This window comes from Canis lupus, chromosome 9, assembly GCF_003254725.2.
Source record: "Canis lupus dingo isolate Sandy chromosome 9, ASM325472v2, whole genome shotgun sequence".
Classification (NCBI taxonomy): Eukaryota; Metazoa; Chordata; class Mammalia; order Carnivora; family Canidae; genus Canis; species Canis lupus.
Genome location: NC_064251.1, coordinates 36,927,995 through 36,944,628, shown reverse-complemented (window position 1 = coordinate 36,944,628; position 16,634 = coordinate 36,927,995). Strand labels below are relative to the sequence as shown.

Genomic DNA, 16,634 nt, shown 5'->3' with positions numbered 1-16,634 from the left:
TAAATTGTTTTTTTTTGTTGTTGTTGTTGTTTTTATTATGCACTACATTATTGCATAACCTTCTAGAACGGGTAGAGAAGTATAAATGAGTTATTTTTTATCAGTCAAGAAAATGCTATTTTAATCAATGTTCTCTAAGCCCTTTGACACATAGTAATGATTAACTCCAGAGAGGCCCTATCTCTTTCTATCAAACTCTACGAGTAGAAATAATGGGCAACCCATTTCTTCTTGTCTCTGTCAGTGAACCTATAGATAAGTGCAGTGGCTGTGCTGGGAATGAACAAGCACACAGTCATGACACCCATCTTGGGCAGAATCTTGAACCATACTGTGCTGCGGTTGCCAAGGTTAAGAAACCCTCTTACTTAATGAAGTGCAATGCCAACTTTTGCTGAGAATAAAGTAATTTCAAGATAGGACAGGTTCCCTACTAATATTCAAATAAATATCTGTTATCAACCTTAAATTCACCTTGAAAAAGACAGCGTAAGTTTAACAGCTAAATAATAATAAAGTCTTGATTTAAAAATGAAGGACTAGGGACACCTGGGTGGCTCAGCGGTTGAGCACCTGCCTTCGGCACCTGGTGTGATCCTGGAGACTCAGGATTGAGTCCCACATTGGGCTCCCTGCATGGAGCCTCCTTCTCCCTCTGCCTGTGTCTCTGCCTCTCTCTGTGTGTCTCCCATGAATAAATAAATAAAATCTTTAAAAAAAATAAAAATTAAGGACTAGTCATCAAATATAATAGTTCACACTATTAATTTTTAGCAGCTTTGTTGCAGACTGCCAAAGAGCCATCTTGGATTGGCTGAATTCCATGGGACTGATATTTAGGTGGAGGTCAAGCACAGTTTCAGTGTCCTGAGGTGTTACTGATGAGACTTTATTTCAAGTTGTGTATAAAGTAGATAAAAGTTTTGTTAATTAAAACTAGAAGTGAGGGATCCCTGGGTGGCGCAGCGGTTTGGCGCCTGCCTTTGGCCCAGGGCGCGATCCTGGAGACCCGGGATCGAATCCCACGTCAGGCTCCCGGTGCATGGAGCCTGCTTCTCCCTCTGCCTACGTCTCTGTCTCTCTCTCTCTTCTCTCTCTCTCTGTGACTATCATAAAAAAAAAAAAAAAAAAAAAAAAAAAAAACTAGAAGTGAGATTGCTTGGGACAATAGGTATGCCATGTTTCTTTTTTGTCATGCAGTGTCATGGATGATGTTGTATATGATAGCATGTATTTTGAGCTTTGACTAATTTTCATCCTGTTGTGTTCATGAGGTCTGATGAAATCACGTTTTGGGCTGGTATTACTTCTCCAGACGCAAACGAGATTTATGTTATTCTTCCAGTCTTTGGTGCTTTAATACATGGGCTTTCCAAACAGTTCCTTGGCCTTCTTTCAAGGACCAAGTCTTTCACTTGCCCATCTCTGGTATTTTTTCACTCTTGTGGGTGTTCTGCATTTTCTTCTGGCTCTCTGCATGGCTCTGTGGCTCTCTTTATTGCCTTCAAAGAGTGGGCTTTTACATCTTTGACATACATACCATTTATCAGAGCTGCCACATTGGCATAGAGGTTTTTAATGCAATGGATCAGCATAATAGGGTATTCAAAATCATGGATTTTCCATGGACCTCTGGACTTTCATATTATCTAGAGTACACCCTGTTCATCTGATTTTGGGTATAATGAAATCTTAAAAAAAAAAATGACATTACTGTTACTACTTAAGTACTTTTTCTTATGTGGCTTAGAGATATACTTTATATACCTTGAAGTGTTACACTGCCTTTAGTAACAAAAGTCACTAACAGGAATGTTAATTATGCAACATTTACCAGATTGATTTACTCACTTAAAACAAATTTTTAATTTGTCTATGGGGGAAGGCAGAGAGCCAGAATATTACACACTTGAGTCACACTTACAAAGTTTCAAAACACATGCTGGATAGATCTGTAAACTGAGACATATATTATGTAATATTTTAACCATAGGAAGTTTTTAAAATGTGTTTATGTAAAAAAATATCTGAACTATGTACACTCCTATGTGGTGTGTTGTAAGGTCATATTTATAGGCATAGCTGTATATTTCCTTGTGATCCTGGAATTGGTACAAATTTCAAATAGCCCACCAAAATGGTTGTATGTATGTGACCAAATCAAAGGAATGTTTGCTTAAGTAAGAACTTCCTTACTTGCTATTAGATGCTGTATGTATCCCTGAAAACATATTTGTTAAGATCCTGGCTAGAAACAGGTAAATATTCAAATTAATTTGAGGAAAGTTAAAATGAAATGTGGGGGAACTGAGACCTTTACGATTTCTAGGCAAGGGGAGAGAGAGAGCCATTAGCAGAACCTGCAAAGGGAGCCTGATCAAGAGGGTCACTTACAGAAACTCTGGTGGAAGGATTTGGCTTACCTGTAATAATTTGATAGCAGAGCAGTCAGGAGTATTCCAACCATACTCTTTCTCTAGATGGCTCCTTCAGGCTGAACCCAGCCAGAAGCCAAAGGCTAAGTTCTGAAGGTTGAGAGAGCCCATTGAAGCAATCCATATGGTTTGGGCCAGTCTCCTAAAAGGCAGGGAGCAAGGAGCAGACAATACAGAGTGTATTTGGAAGAGCAGCATACTTCTGTTCAGTAGAATTTCACATAGAACAGAGTTTATGGGGAAAACAAATATGGAAGAAATTTATGATGTGTTGTAATCAGAGCAATAATCCTGATTAAAAGTTAGGACTTAAAAAAAAGATTTTTATTTATTTCAGAGACAGAGAGATAGCACAAACATGAGCTGGGGTGGGGGAGGCAGAGAGAGAAAAAGATTCCGCTTTGAGAGGGAGCCTAATACAGGGCTTGATCCCAGACCCTGGGATCATGACCTGAGCTGAAGACAGACACTTAACTGACTGAGCCACCAGGTGCCCCAGAAATTAGGTCTTTTAAAAATAATTGTTAATACTAAAAAAAGGAAGGAATTATGCAACATTCCTAAAAAGGAAGGTGAAGGTACTTTGTTGGAATGGGGGTGTAAGGAAGACTTGAGAAAGTTGTTAGGGAGAAAAGAGCAAAATGGACAAAGACCATATAGAAACAAGTTCTAAGTACATTGTAGCCTGAGCACATCGTCAAATTAAGCCACAAAGAACTTGATTCCTCCTGGTTTTCTGCATTCAGTTGAGCTAGTGTACTTTGTATTCAATTGCTGTTATGTTTTAGCACAAAAAATTAAAATGCTGTCAATTTTATTGACACAGCTTCCTTGATATATTGACATTACTCCACATTTAGAATCACAAATTGTAGCAAAAAACCTGTGTACACACTTTTAATGACTTTATTGAAGTATAATTGACATAAACTATATTTAAAGTGTACGATTTTATATTTGACATATGTATACACCTGTGAAACTATCACCACAAACAAGATAAGGAACATATTTATCACTTCCAAAAGATCCCTTGAGTCCCTTCCCTACCAGCTCCTTTTCCTCAGATGACTACTGATCTACTTTCTTTTTTTTTTTTTTTACTTTCTATCACAATAGGTTAGTTTGCATTTTCTAGAGTTTTATATAGATGGAATCATACAGCATCTTTGGTCAGGCTTCTATTATATTGCATATTTCTTTTGAGATTTATCCATGTCGTTGCATTTATGAATAGTTCATTCATTTTGTTCATTCATTTTTATTGCTGACTAGTATCATATCATGAATATTGATTATCTACTCACCTGTTGGATATTTCAATTGTTTCTAGGTTTTGGCTTTTACAAATAGTGCTGCTATGAACATAATTTTAAAGTATTTGTATAAACATATACTTTCTTTTCTTTTGGACCAGTACTCAATACCTATGAGTAGAGTGGCTGAATCATATGGTAGGAGTATGTTTTTCAAAGCGGTTGTCCTATTTTTACAATCCTACCAGCAGTGTATGAGATTTTGAGTTCTGCTTCCTTACCAACATTTGGTTTTATTGTCTTTTTATTTTTAGACACTCCAGGAAATTTTGGCTATTCTAAGTTACTTCTAAGACTAAGTAGGGAAAGGGGCAGAGGGGGAGAGAGACATAGAATCTCAAGCAGAATACACAATGAGCATGGAGTTTAATGCGGGGCTTGATCTCAGGACCCTGAGATCATGACCTAAGCTGAAATCAAGAGTTGGATGCTTACACACTGAGCCACTCAGGTGCCCCCGCACATTAACAATTTGAAAAAAATTCTCAATTTTCAATTTAGTTAACTCTTCTTTCATATCTTATTATTTGACCATTCTGAATTTGTGACTTACTGATTTATAGTGTTGTTTCAAATCTGTAATTGCTTATCCTATTGTACAAATACAAAAATTTGTATCGCAAATCTGTAATTGCGAAATAAACATTATTGTATTGTAAGCAATAAGCAGTATTGACTTACTATATATAATGGTTCTTGAAAAGCCATATGTTACACCTTTCTTTTTCTTCTTGGTATAGTGGAACTTTCACACAACACATAGTAATTAAATATAAATTAAGAGTAATATTTTTTAGAGATTTATTTATTTATTTATTCATGAGAGACATAGAGAGGCAGAGACTTAGGGAAAGGGAGAAGCAGGCTCCCTGTGGGACTCAATCTCAGGACCCTGGGACTATGACCTGAGCTAAAAGCAGAGGCTCAACCACTGAGCCACCCAGGTGCTCCAAGTGTAATATTTGTACATGTGTTTTCAAGTGAAGCTACCACTGTAGCTTAATCAAAACAATAGTTTCTAGTCAGAATATTGTATCAAATAACTTTGAAACATACACTACTATCAGTTATTACAGTAATGTCTTTCATTGAATGGAACTTCCCAGTCACATCTCTCAATGTTCTTGTGTAGGGCCTTCCTACTTGAATCTTTTTTTTTTCTTTCCATTCAAGCTTTTATTTAAATTCCAGTTAGCTCACATATAGTATAGTATTAGCTTCAAGGGTGAAGCTTAGTGATTCATCAGTTGCTCATTACATCACCCAGTGCTTATTACATCAATGCCCATCATCCAGTTACCTCACCCCCCCCACCTCCTCTCCAGCAACCCTCAGTTTGTTCCCTGTATTTAAGAGTCTCTTATGGTTTTCATTCCTCTCTGCCTTTATCTTATTTGATTTTTCCTTCCCTTCCCCTATGTTCATCTGTTTTGTTTCTTAAAATCCACATATTAGTGAAATCATATGGCATTTGCCTTTCTCTGAGGGACTTACTTCATTTAGCATAATATGCTCTCATTCCATCCACCTCATTGCAAATGGCAAGATTTCATTCTTTTCACTTGAATATAAGCTTGTTTGTGGGACTTGCGTTAATTACTCTATCAGGAAACATACCACAATCACATGCCTGATAGATATTCATCTTCTGGGTCCCCTATGTTAAGTCACCATCAGCAACATTATATGAGGGCGAAAGTCCACATAGAAAGAGATGCTTAACCATCCTCACTTTCCCAACTGAGTCCAACATGCAGCCAATTCAGAAGGTGGAATATGAGCCCAGGAAAGAATAGCAAAGCCACCACCTACCCAATCCACAGAATCATGGGAAATAAAGCAGTTATTGGTCAAAAGCAGTATGATTTCTGGTGGTTTGTCAGGCAGCCATAGGTACATGAACCATATTAATCATCTATGTATATCCCTAGTGAGAAGGATGATGTGATGGCACCTTCTTAACTTTTGTCTGTTTACAGCCACTGCTTCCATATGTTTGAGTATAATATTTTCTCCTTCCTTCCTTCCTTCCTTCCTTCCTTCCTTCCTTCCTTCCTTCCTTCCTTCCTTCCTTCCTTCCTTCCTTCCTTCCTTCCTTCCTTCCTTCCCTCTCTCTCTCTCTCTCTTTTTTTCTTTCCTTAAATAGAATTTATGGTGGCGACAACTATGTATGTGTGAGATCTACCTGGTTGGGCCAGCTGGGCTCGCATAGTTGGCTTAATAAACACATCCCTGGGGCCTATTCTCTGCGGCTGGAAGTGCTAACACTGGCGGTTCAGTGTAGATTCCGGTTCCCAGTTTCATGGTGCCCTTGGCTGCGTTCTTTTCAGTTTGGCCTCCATTTTCCACCGATGTTTCTTACACTGCTTCCAGGTCAGTTCAGCCTTTGCTTGCCGGCTCTCAGACTCCAGATCCTCCCAGTTGTCATTGCCCCATAGGTTTTAGTATCAGCTGGGCACCAGTCTCCTGTGGTACCAGCACTGTTGTCACCAGGTTCTAGGCCACCCCAGTTATACTCACTATTTAGACATGTGCTCTCAGCAGGTGACTCTGGGGGACTTGGTTCCTGCCAGCCATGCTGGTGTGGAAACACTCTTGATTTTAGCTTTTATTTTGTCCTCATCAGTTTTTCTGTGCTGTAATTTTATTTTAATGTGTGATTTGAGAGCAAGGGATTTGTGAATCTAAAAAGGTTGAAAAATTGGTGAGGAGAATGGTGTAGATAAAAGAGAAGCACAGGAAAAGCTTAAATCATTAAGCAAAAGATGGCTTTTCTTGCAAAAAGGATTAAAAATGGAAATAGAATTTTTAAAAGGGTATTTTTAAAAATATTTTATTTATTTATTTATTCATGAGAGACACACAGAGAGAGGCAGAGACATAGACAGAGGAAGAAGCAGGCTCTCCCTGGAGAGTCTGATGTGGGACTTGATCCCAGGACCCTGGGATCACTTCCTGAGCCAAAGGCAGATGCTCAACCACTGAGCCACCCAGGTGCCCCCTAAAAGGGGTATTTTCTTGAGAGTTAGCTAATGATTGACTTGGCTATATATTCTAAGATATTACATCATGCCGTGAGAAGTAGTCCTGATACTTGAGAAACAAAATGTATGTGATATATTAAATGGAGACAAACTGTGGGAAGTCAGTCAGTCAAGCTTCCACTTTGGGTGGTGTGTTTTTTTTTTTTTTTTTTTCTTAACACAGATTCCTCTTTTATGGCTATGTCAAGCTTTAAAAAAATTTTTAGTATCATTATATGAGGAAAAAGATAATTCTCACCAAACATAACTGATTTTGATATTGAATGTCCACCTGAAAGTAGATCACCTGAAAGGAGATTATTCACTTTCAAAGAAATGACTTTCTGATACCCTTCTTTGTCAACAACCTACTTATATATAAGTCTTTCTATTTTGACTAGTATGATAACCTTTCATTATTTCATAATTAAAGTATAATCTCTATTTACTTTCAGAGTAATGTTTATCAGGTAAACCCATTTTTAGTATTTGATTAATATCTTTTCCTGTCTCTGTGAAAATATGTATTGGAAGAAAACTCATAATAGCTTTTCCCATTAAAAGTAATGGGATTTATTTTCCATTTAATCCCTTTTCATTTAGTTGTAGAGTTTTCAGGAACAAATTAAAGTCACTAAGTGAGGCATGCAGGCTTGGGTAGTTATCTTGTACTCATAGTTTTCTATTTTGTGGGATTTGGGGGGGATATTTTCATTATTATATAATCCTGTTTTTTTCTTTTAGTAGTTTAGTGTGAATGTTATTATTCCTTTTTTTATTCATGATAAACTCAATATGTTTTTTTCTGGGGCAGCTTTAAACAATCAGTGTTTTAAAATTTTTTAAATATTTATTTATTTAAGAGAGACACAGAAAGACAGGCAGAGACATAGGCAGAGGGAGAAGCAGGCTCCTTGAGGGGAGCCCTTTGTGGGATTCGATCCTGATACTTGGGGACCACACCTAGCCGAAGGCAGATGCTCAACCACTGAGCCACCCAGGCACCCCTAACAATCAGTTTTATAGAGATTAAGGGTTGTGATTGGAGGGGTCAGGTGCTTTATCTGATTTCCTAGTGGGAGTGTGTCTTTTTCTGTAGATAAGGTGTACTATAGGGATTCTTTAATAAATGGTACCTTGAGGCTATGGCTTCAGTCCTCCTGGTTTTCTGACAAGACCTTTACCTTCAGCTGCTTTCTTCCATCTTTCCTTTCCCATTAAGTTCCTGAGGACACATACCATATCTGTTGTGATTCCTCTCTGATGCTTTCCTTCTGGCTGGCATCTCTGGTCCTGCACTTGTTCTCAGCCCTCTTTTTTTGATTTATTAGTTGTCAACACTTTGATCCCACTGATCTGAGACCTGTTTTTAGCAATTCCCCACTTAAATGAGACTCATTGTATCTGGGAGTAAATCCTAGGTGATTTTATCTATGCTCTGCCACTTATAGGGCCATTGCTCTCTCTACTTGTTTTTCAAGTAATCCGTGCTCAGTTCTAGCCAGTTCAGAAGGCTCTGCCAATTTAGAATATTTCTGATTCCCCTATGTAAATGTTATTTAAATTTGTTGGTTTTTCTCTTCTTAATTATGCTATAGTGCAATTTAGGGGCAATTTCATTTGCTTTGCTTGTTGAGATATATGTAGATATGTGTATCTATATATGTTTTAAAGATTTATTTATTCATGAGAGACACAGAGAGGCAGAGACACAGGCAGAGGGAGAAGCAGGCTCCCTGTGGGGAGCCTGATGGCGGGACTCCATCCTGGAACCCCAGGGTCACGCCCTGAGCTGAAGGCAGATTCTGCTCAACCACTGAGCCACCCAGGCAGGCATCCTTGATATATATTATTATTTTTTTATATATTATTTTTTAAAGGTATTTGGAGATTTGAGAGTTAGATGGCCATATATACACATGCAAATACATTTGTAAAAATATTTGAGTTGTATTGTTCTTATCTGTACCTTGGTCGTTTTGCCTTTTGTTAATATTTTATGCTATGTTTTCATTTAACAATGATTATTAGTGCTATCTCATGCACATTATCTCATTGTGTACATATTCCACTAATATACATATTTTAGGGACTGCTGGGTGGCTCAGTGGTTGGCTCAGGTCATGATCCTGGGGTCCTGGGATCGAGGCCCACATTAGGCTCCCTGCAGAGAGCCTGCTTCTCCCTCTGCCCATGTCTCTGCCTCTCTCTGTGTGTCTCTCACGAATAAATAAATAAAATCTCTTTAAAAATACATATTTTAAAATATTGGTCATAAATAAAAAGATAGGCCATCATGTGCTTTCACCAAATGTAAGGATCTCATGTTTAGCTTTGTAAGATTTTGTGTCAGAGAATGATGGTAAGGCAAAGAAGAAAGGATTTGTGAAAAGTTTGTTTCCTATACTATCTGATTCTAAACTTGAGAACAAAAATTAGCCACAAATTTTATCAAAATGGGACCATCTCACCTGCCATTTTACTACAGTGTATGTTTCATGTAGCAGTGCTGCAGAGAGGTAGATTTTCCAAGAGCTGTGTTTAATTCTTGTCATGTGGGTCTCTTGATCTTAATAAAAGTCCTTGGAGCACGAACCCTTACCAGGTTTTGAGCCTTTATTCAGAAAGTGAATATTGAAATCCCATCATTACAAGTGGTTGAAAGAATGTTCTCTTTTCTTAGATGTGTTTTATGTGTTACTACTTTACTTTAGGATCTGTATACTTAAGTATTTGCTCACTAGAAATTCTCTTGTGCTATTCAAGCAGATTTGGCTCTGAGCAATTTAAACATGGTTGGTGCCAATTGAAATGCTAATATTGTGGATATATTATGTTAAAATATATTAAAATTAATTTCACCTGTTTATTTATACTTTTGTTTAATGTAGCTACTAGAAAATTTAATGTTACATATGTAGCTCATTTTATCTTTTTATTGAATTGTATTGCTCTCACCTTATTTTGGGCTACAGGTATACATTTGGATTTCTGATGACCTCTTTGTGGAAAACCATTATTACAGTTTCTTGTTACATGTACAGATCTATAGATTCATCTCTCCTGAGCTGTTAGCCGGGAATATTTACAGAGTTCCTGGAAATGTAGTGTAAGGAAAGATTGCCAGAGGATAGTAGTCTATAATGTGTAGTTGAAGAAAGAAGCCTTCAGGCAAACCTTGACTATGATATTCTGGATGACATTGAGCCTTCAGTGGCAGCATTTTTAATGTGAATCTAACAAGAACTCTACCTATTGTGATATTTATGTTTAATGGATCTGGTTTTCTTTTTCTTTCCGTAAGCATTTATGCTAAGGTTGGTGCTGTTATATTCACTGATACTCTAAGAATTCATGTTAAGAAGTGTAGAATATTGAAAACAACAAAGGTTTTGGAGTCATACAGATTTGAATTTAGCTGCATAAACTAGTAAATTATTCACAATTCTCAGGCTCAATTTCTTATTTGTTAAGTGGTGCTGATATGCAACTACTGTGCTTGGTTCCTGTGAGGATTAAATGAGATCATGTTTTCAAGAATTTAGTATAGTGGCAGGTTCATATTAGGTGTACCTTTGGTTCAGAAAGATATGAAGGATAGCCAAGGAATACTCTACCAGGAATTTCTTTTCATATATACATATATACGAAGAACAGATGTATGTATGTATGAATGCATGGATGTATATATGTAGTGTTTTGGGGAAGCTTTGCTTGTGTGACTACTGGAGAAATGAGACTCTGCCCAGTTTATCCAGTTCTTGTGCTACAGGTTTGTCAGTCTCATGTCAGTCCAGTACTGTATATCTCTGATGAACAGGAGCCACTTACTTTCATTGGAAAATGGTCATTTGTTTATATTCCCCAAAGAAACTCATGCTATGTTTATATCTTTATGTCTTTATAAGGTAAAACTGAAATACAACAAATCACATATTTAAAGTGTATTGTATGATAAATTTTGACATATGTATGCACCCATGAAACCAGTACTCCAAAGTAATGAGCATATCCATCACCCACAGTAATTTTCTTATGCCCTTTTATAATGCATCTTTGCTGCCCCTCCCAGTAGGAAGGGAGTTGAAGAAGTACATTTTAATGTAATAAGTCTCTGAGTATCATTGGGGTCTTTTTGGGGGAGATACTTTGCTGTCATGTAGTTTCGGATGACTTTAGTATATAGCTAAAAACATAAAGGTAGGAGTTTTTAATTCAAAGTTGTTTTTTCTTCTGCTCTACATTTGAAACCAAAGGCCTTTTAAAAGAAAAGCTTTCCATCTAGGACAAGTTCATAAAACTACTAAAGGCCTTGCAGTTTCTCTGTGTAATCATTTCAAAACAAAATTTTTTCAGCCACCAAAAGGATGCAGTCTTGACATATAAATAGAAAACAGATTGAGTTTTTGGCTGATATTGCTATACTGGTTTAAATGTTGGTTCGGTCAGCTTCAGGCTTAGATTACAAGATTTGCAAATTAAAGGAAAACCAAAAGAGAAAGAACATCTGCATAGATTCTGACTTTGTGGAATTCCATTAGGGCATGCTTAGTCTCTTTCTGGTGGAACAGGGCATGTGCACAGTGAATAAGCCCTATCAAGAGATCACTGTTCTGTTGTGCTTGTCCTAAAGACTAAATTGATGATGAAAATTGAGTAATTCATTATGAAGAACCACGACAGTTTCCAAATCAAGTATTATTCCATAATTTTGGAGAAAAAATTTTGTTGATGTAGCTATATGGTATTTAGCTAAAATATAATCCCTTTAAATGTCACTGGTTGTGTTTCTTGATGATTTTCTTGAATCCAAGTGTTGGGATTTGAGAAAGATAATTTGTATTAACTAAGACTTAAATGTGTTTTAATCAAGAGCTATGTTGATGTGATCGACAATAAATCACTATACACTTCAGTGAGATGTGAGGCATCTTTATTTGCTTCTGGGTAAATTGTATCTTGTGTGTGTATGATTTAAAAATGCTTACCATAAAAATGTTTGCTATAGATTACTTATGCTGCTATTTTCAAAGAAATGCTTCATTTTAATGTTTTTTCCCCTTTTATTCTAAAAGGGAACATTATATTCTTTTTTTTTAAAGATTTATTTATTTTAGAGAGAGAGCATGAGGGTGGTAAGGGACAGAGGGAGAGGGAGAGAATCCCCCAGCAGACTTCCTGTTGTGCATGGAGCCCAACGAGGGTCTCCATCTCACAACCCATGAGATCATGACCTGAGCCAAAACCAAGAGTCAGACTTGCCTGAGCCATCCAGGTACCTCTATATTCTTTTAATATTGTTTCAGTTACTCTTGCAATATCTGGGAAATCAATAGTAATCCAGGGCAATAGTTTTGAACTGAGGGGAGAAAGAGATGGTGATTTTGATTCCTGGACACATGGCAGTGCCTGGGGACATTTTTGATTATTACACCTTGAGGTGGGGAGGAGCTAGTTGTATATAGGGGGTAGAGTAAGGATGCTGCTAAACATCCTATTATGTAGAGATCAGCCCCTGACAATAAGGAATTATTCAGCCTTTGTCAATAAATAGGGCCAAGGTTGAGAAACTTGCTTCTAAGGAGACAAAAATCTACACACCAATTGAGCTGGCATTGTAGCATAGAAAGAAAATAAGTAAAGTGTAAAGTATAGTGATAAGAGATATGTAAAAAATACTGGATCATGTGGTTAGATAATGTTGGACAGGGCAGTGTTATGTGTTCTTGATGGACATTTAGGTAATTTGATGCTTGGCCTATAGTGAATAGAGGTGAACATTTGTGTCTACCGTATATACATTATTTGCTGTACATTTCTGTTTGGCATATGTACCTAGGAGTTGGATTGCTAAATCAAAAGTTAGGCTTTAAAATCCTGGGTTTCATATTCTGTGCAAGAGTGTACAGAATGCCACAGTTTTCTTATTTATAAGTGTAAAGCTGTTAGTCGTAACTCAGGATACTTTGAAGGGGATTTAAAAACGTGGGGGAAAAAAACTCCTTTTGGATTAATACTTTGCTGAAAAACTTGAAAAAAATTACAAACGACCTGAAATATTGTTTTATAAATAGATTATTCTTATTTAAAAATAAGCTTTCTGGCCTCATTAAAGTGGTTGTCACAATCGGTATAACATCCCAGAGGCAAGATTTAGTTGTTTTTGTTGTTTTAAAGTCTTTTCAGTGTATTATATTTTAATGTTAACTGATTTTATCCTTTGTTAGACACAATTGTTATAACAAGTGGCTTTTCTTGGCATTCAAGTGACTTTATTAACATTTTGTTTCCCAGACACACTAAAAAAGGCCCAGGCAGTTAGTGTGAGATAACTGGCTTACTCATTAGTGCCTCCTGCTTGGGTGTGGGTGCTTGTGCTTGTGGAGAGGGGTGCAGATAGAGATGCCCCACGAGAGCCAGGACTTTTGAGTGCCCCTTTGGAGTTATTATTAATACTTCTGAAACCTGGAAGTGCTGTAAGTGGTATAAATATTGGTGTATTTAAATTCTATCACTTACTCAAAGGTTAACAGTTACTGTTTGTCCCTGTGGAAACAATGAAATATAATGAATTTGTGTGTTGTAAAATCACATTTCCTATTTTGTCTTAAACCTTGTTTTCTTAGAATCTTTTTCATTTTGTTGAAACATTTCAAGAGCACATTCTGAATGCATCTGCTTGTCAATTTGTCCATGCACCTTTCTCAAACAAGGAAATAGAAGTGAAGTTTCTGACGACCGGAGAGCTTGATCAAAAAAGCTGTAGTGCATACTTCTGCTAGTCACTTGTCAAACGAAGCAGTGCTATAGGAAAGATGGTAATGCGCCCCTCCACTCTTACAGACTGGACTGCTGCGTTTGGGGCCGCTTTAAATTATTAAACACTAAACGCTGTAATGTTAATTAGAAGAGGAACAAACTCTACAAAGATAAATATGTTTTCAATATGATTCTTAGGGAGGGTACAGTAGAAACCAGTGAATAGAGAGGAAATTTATTTCTGGCAGGACTCTAGACATGGAACTGTGGCTGAACTTTTTACCCTAATTACCTCCTGCTAATGCCTGCAGCGGTCTGGAATCAAAGTGGTGCTTCAGGCCCTGGAAATTCTCTGATGTGGCAAACGTTTGTTGTGTGAGGAGGGTTTCTTAAGAAAAAGCAGAATATTGTGACAGGATTTTAAAAAAATTTCTCAGTTACCACCCACCTCACTTGTTGCCTACAAAAATAGAGTAATTGTTTGCATCTGTGTGTGCTTTTTTTCCCTCTAAGAAATAACTGTTATAAATCAATGTGACATAGATCCAGTGAACTGAGGCTTGCCCGAGGTAGGCTTTTTTTTTTTTTTTTTAAGTTTCTCCTTTATTTTAAAATCTAGGTTCAAATGTAAAGAAGTTATTATTTTTTAGAAGTTACTTTTGATAAGTGAGAAAAAACATTCTGCCCGTTTCTTAGGAGAATTTGGATCTTGAACTATGCTTTTCAAAATGAATTCTAACCACTTTCGTACCATCGAACTGATAACTATTAAATTGCTTAATCCTGGAAGTCAAATGGGAATTTCCAGTTTCCCTTTTTAACTTTCCATCTGACTGGGACTAGAACCTTTGAGACATTTCTTTTTATTTTTTTCTGAACCTTTACATCATTCCATTTATCTGTCATACAATTTCTGGCTTCTTGTACATATTTTTGAAGTGAAAAGAGTAAGTTTTGTGAAAACCACCTGCTTTTCATCCTTTGCTTTTAAAATCAGTGTTTCTATACTATATATAGGATAAATACACTGACCTTGCATTTTATATGTTCTGAGACAATCCAGATTTCAATTATGAACATCTGTGCTAACTTGTATCTCCAGCTCCAGCCCTTTACTAATCTAAAATACCTTGTAGATAATTCTTGAAAAACACTAATTGCACTGTTATTTTATAATGCAAATAAATTCAGGGTTTTACTTGAGTAGAAATTTATTTTGGCCATCTTTTAGTTAGATATTGTATAGAAATAGCTTTAATTTATAAAGGTGGTATGCTACTAGTTTTCTTGATCCTGGGCAATAAAGATAATTTTTATTCCTCATAATCTAAAATTTCTTATAAGGCTGTGTCGCAGATTCACCTCTTGCTGTGGGTAAGCTGTGGTTACAGTTGCTCCAGTATAGCCTTAGTATTTTGCATATTGTATAGCTTTGCACTGCATCTGTTACCATTAATATAGTTTTATTTGTGAATTGTGAATGAGGGTTAGTTTTTTGGATTACGAGTTTCAAAAGTACGTTGCAAATAATTTATTTTTACTTTGCTCAGTACATGTTTGTAAAGACTTTTTAATTAGTGGAAGGCAATTATACATTTTCACTTTATTATATTGTTTTGAAAGTATGATTAACCACATTGGATATAATGTTATATTTCACAACTTTTGCTTTGTTGTTTGATTCCTCTTGATTCTCCCCATTCCACCTATCTTTGTAAAGACAGTCAAGTAAGAAAAACATTTTTCTTCTAACTATACTATAAAAGTAATCTTTTACTTTTAATCTTTTACATAATAAAACTATGAAAACTGGAAGACCATTTATGTTTTAACCATGTCTGTATCTTTAGGCATTTAGTGTTGTTGCAATTTAATTTATACTTAATTATAAAGTAACTCTGCATATTATTATGAGACATATTTAAAGTCTCATCTGCTTTTTACCTAAATCTGATACCTCAGGAAAAAGAAATGACAACGATGTGGCTTTATTACATACTATGGAATATAAAAACATTTAGTAAAACTGAGTATAAATATTCCGTCCAACTTTCAAACACATTCTGTGGAAAAAAAAAAAAAAACAACAAACACATTCTGTGGTGTACAAATAATGATTTTCTTGAACTTTGGTAAGTCAAATTAGATTAGATTTAGAACATATTTAGTTTTCCTCTAAAAAATAAAAATGCTCAGATTTTTGTTATCATTTTAAGTATTGAGAAGGGAAAACACGGAAGTAATAGATTTTACACATATTCTTTTCTAAAACATGTCAGTACATTTTCATATTCTTTGATTTTTGAGAAGTAGATTTCATATAATCTATTAACTTTAGTTTTCCTACATTTCTCAAGATGTCTCAAATTATGTGATTTGTTGGCTTCCTGGACATGTTTAATATGTTGGTTTGTATTGATTCCATGCACATTGATAAAGTCTTAGGGTAACCAAAGCATAATAAAAGCAGATATGCTTTTACACAGTGTAGTGTATTTGGCCTCTGTGCTGGGTTGGCAGAAGCTAGTGTAATTAACATCTTTTTGTGAATTGAGCCAGACTTTACTGCTCTTATTTCAAGTATCCCATGTTTCTCAGTTAAGCTGTGGTTATACATATCTGTTGATATGCCACATGATTCTGTATATACTTTGTTTATCATAACAGATAAGCAGTTGTAATTTAACTTGCTTATTAGGGAGATAAATTCAAGCAAGATTTTGCTTTGTTTTGTTGGAGCATTATTGCCTCTATCCTAAACAAGACATTTTCCTTGATACAGTCTTTAGTTACTACTCAAAGTTTCATTATAATATTATGACTCAGAATTAACTGTATATGTTTTTCAGGGAACTCATTTATGATGTATTTCTTAATTGTTAAATAAAAATTTAATTTTTAACTTTTGTTTTTTTTTTTTTTTTGCTTCTGTGTCCTTTCATCAATGGTTTCCTTTAATTTAGAGGAAAATGTCTATGGGAAGGAAAGAAATAGGGAGTTACAATTAAAGTTTCTAATAGACTCATAAATTAATATACCTTCCAAATTTATAAAATAGTAAACAATTTGTTAATATTTCTGCTATTATCAATAAAAATCAT

The 16,634-nt window shown here is 35.9% G+C and overlaps 2 protein-coding genes across 15 annotated transcripts in view; one reads left to right on the top strand and one right to left on the bottom strand.

Moving 5' to 3' along the window:
• BCAS3 (BCAS3 microtubule associated cell migration factor) overlaps positions 1-16,634 on the top strand; it is a 591,457-nt gene that overhangs the window by 93,842 nt on the left and 480,981 nt on the right. The window lies entirely within an intron of this gene.
• On the bottom strand, positions 121-2,467 carry LOC112655613 (NADH dehydrogenase [ubiquinone] 1 alpha subcomplex subunit 1-like). The gene is given in 3 exon segments (XM_035720364.1): positions 121-176; positions 179-336; positions 2,424-2,467. Coding segments are annotated over 3 exon segments (258 nt in total).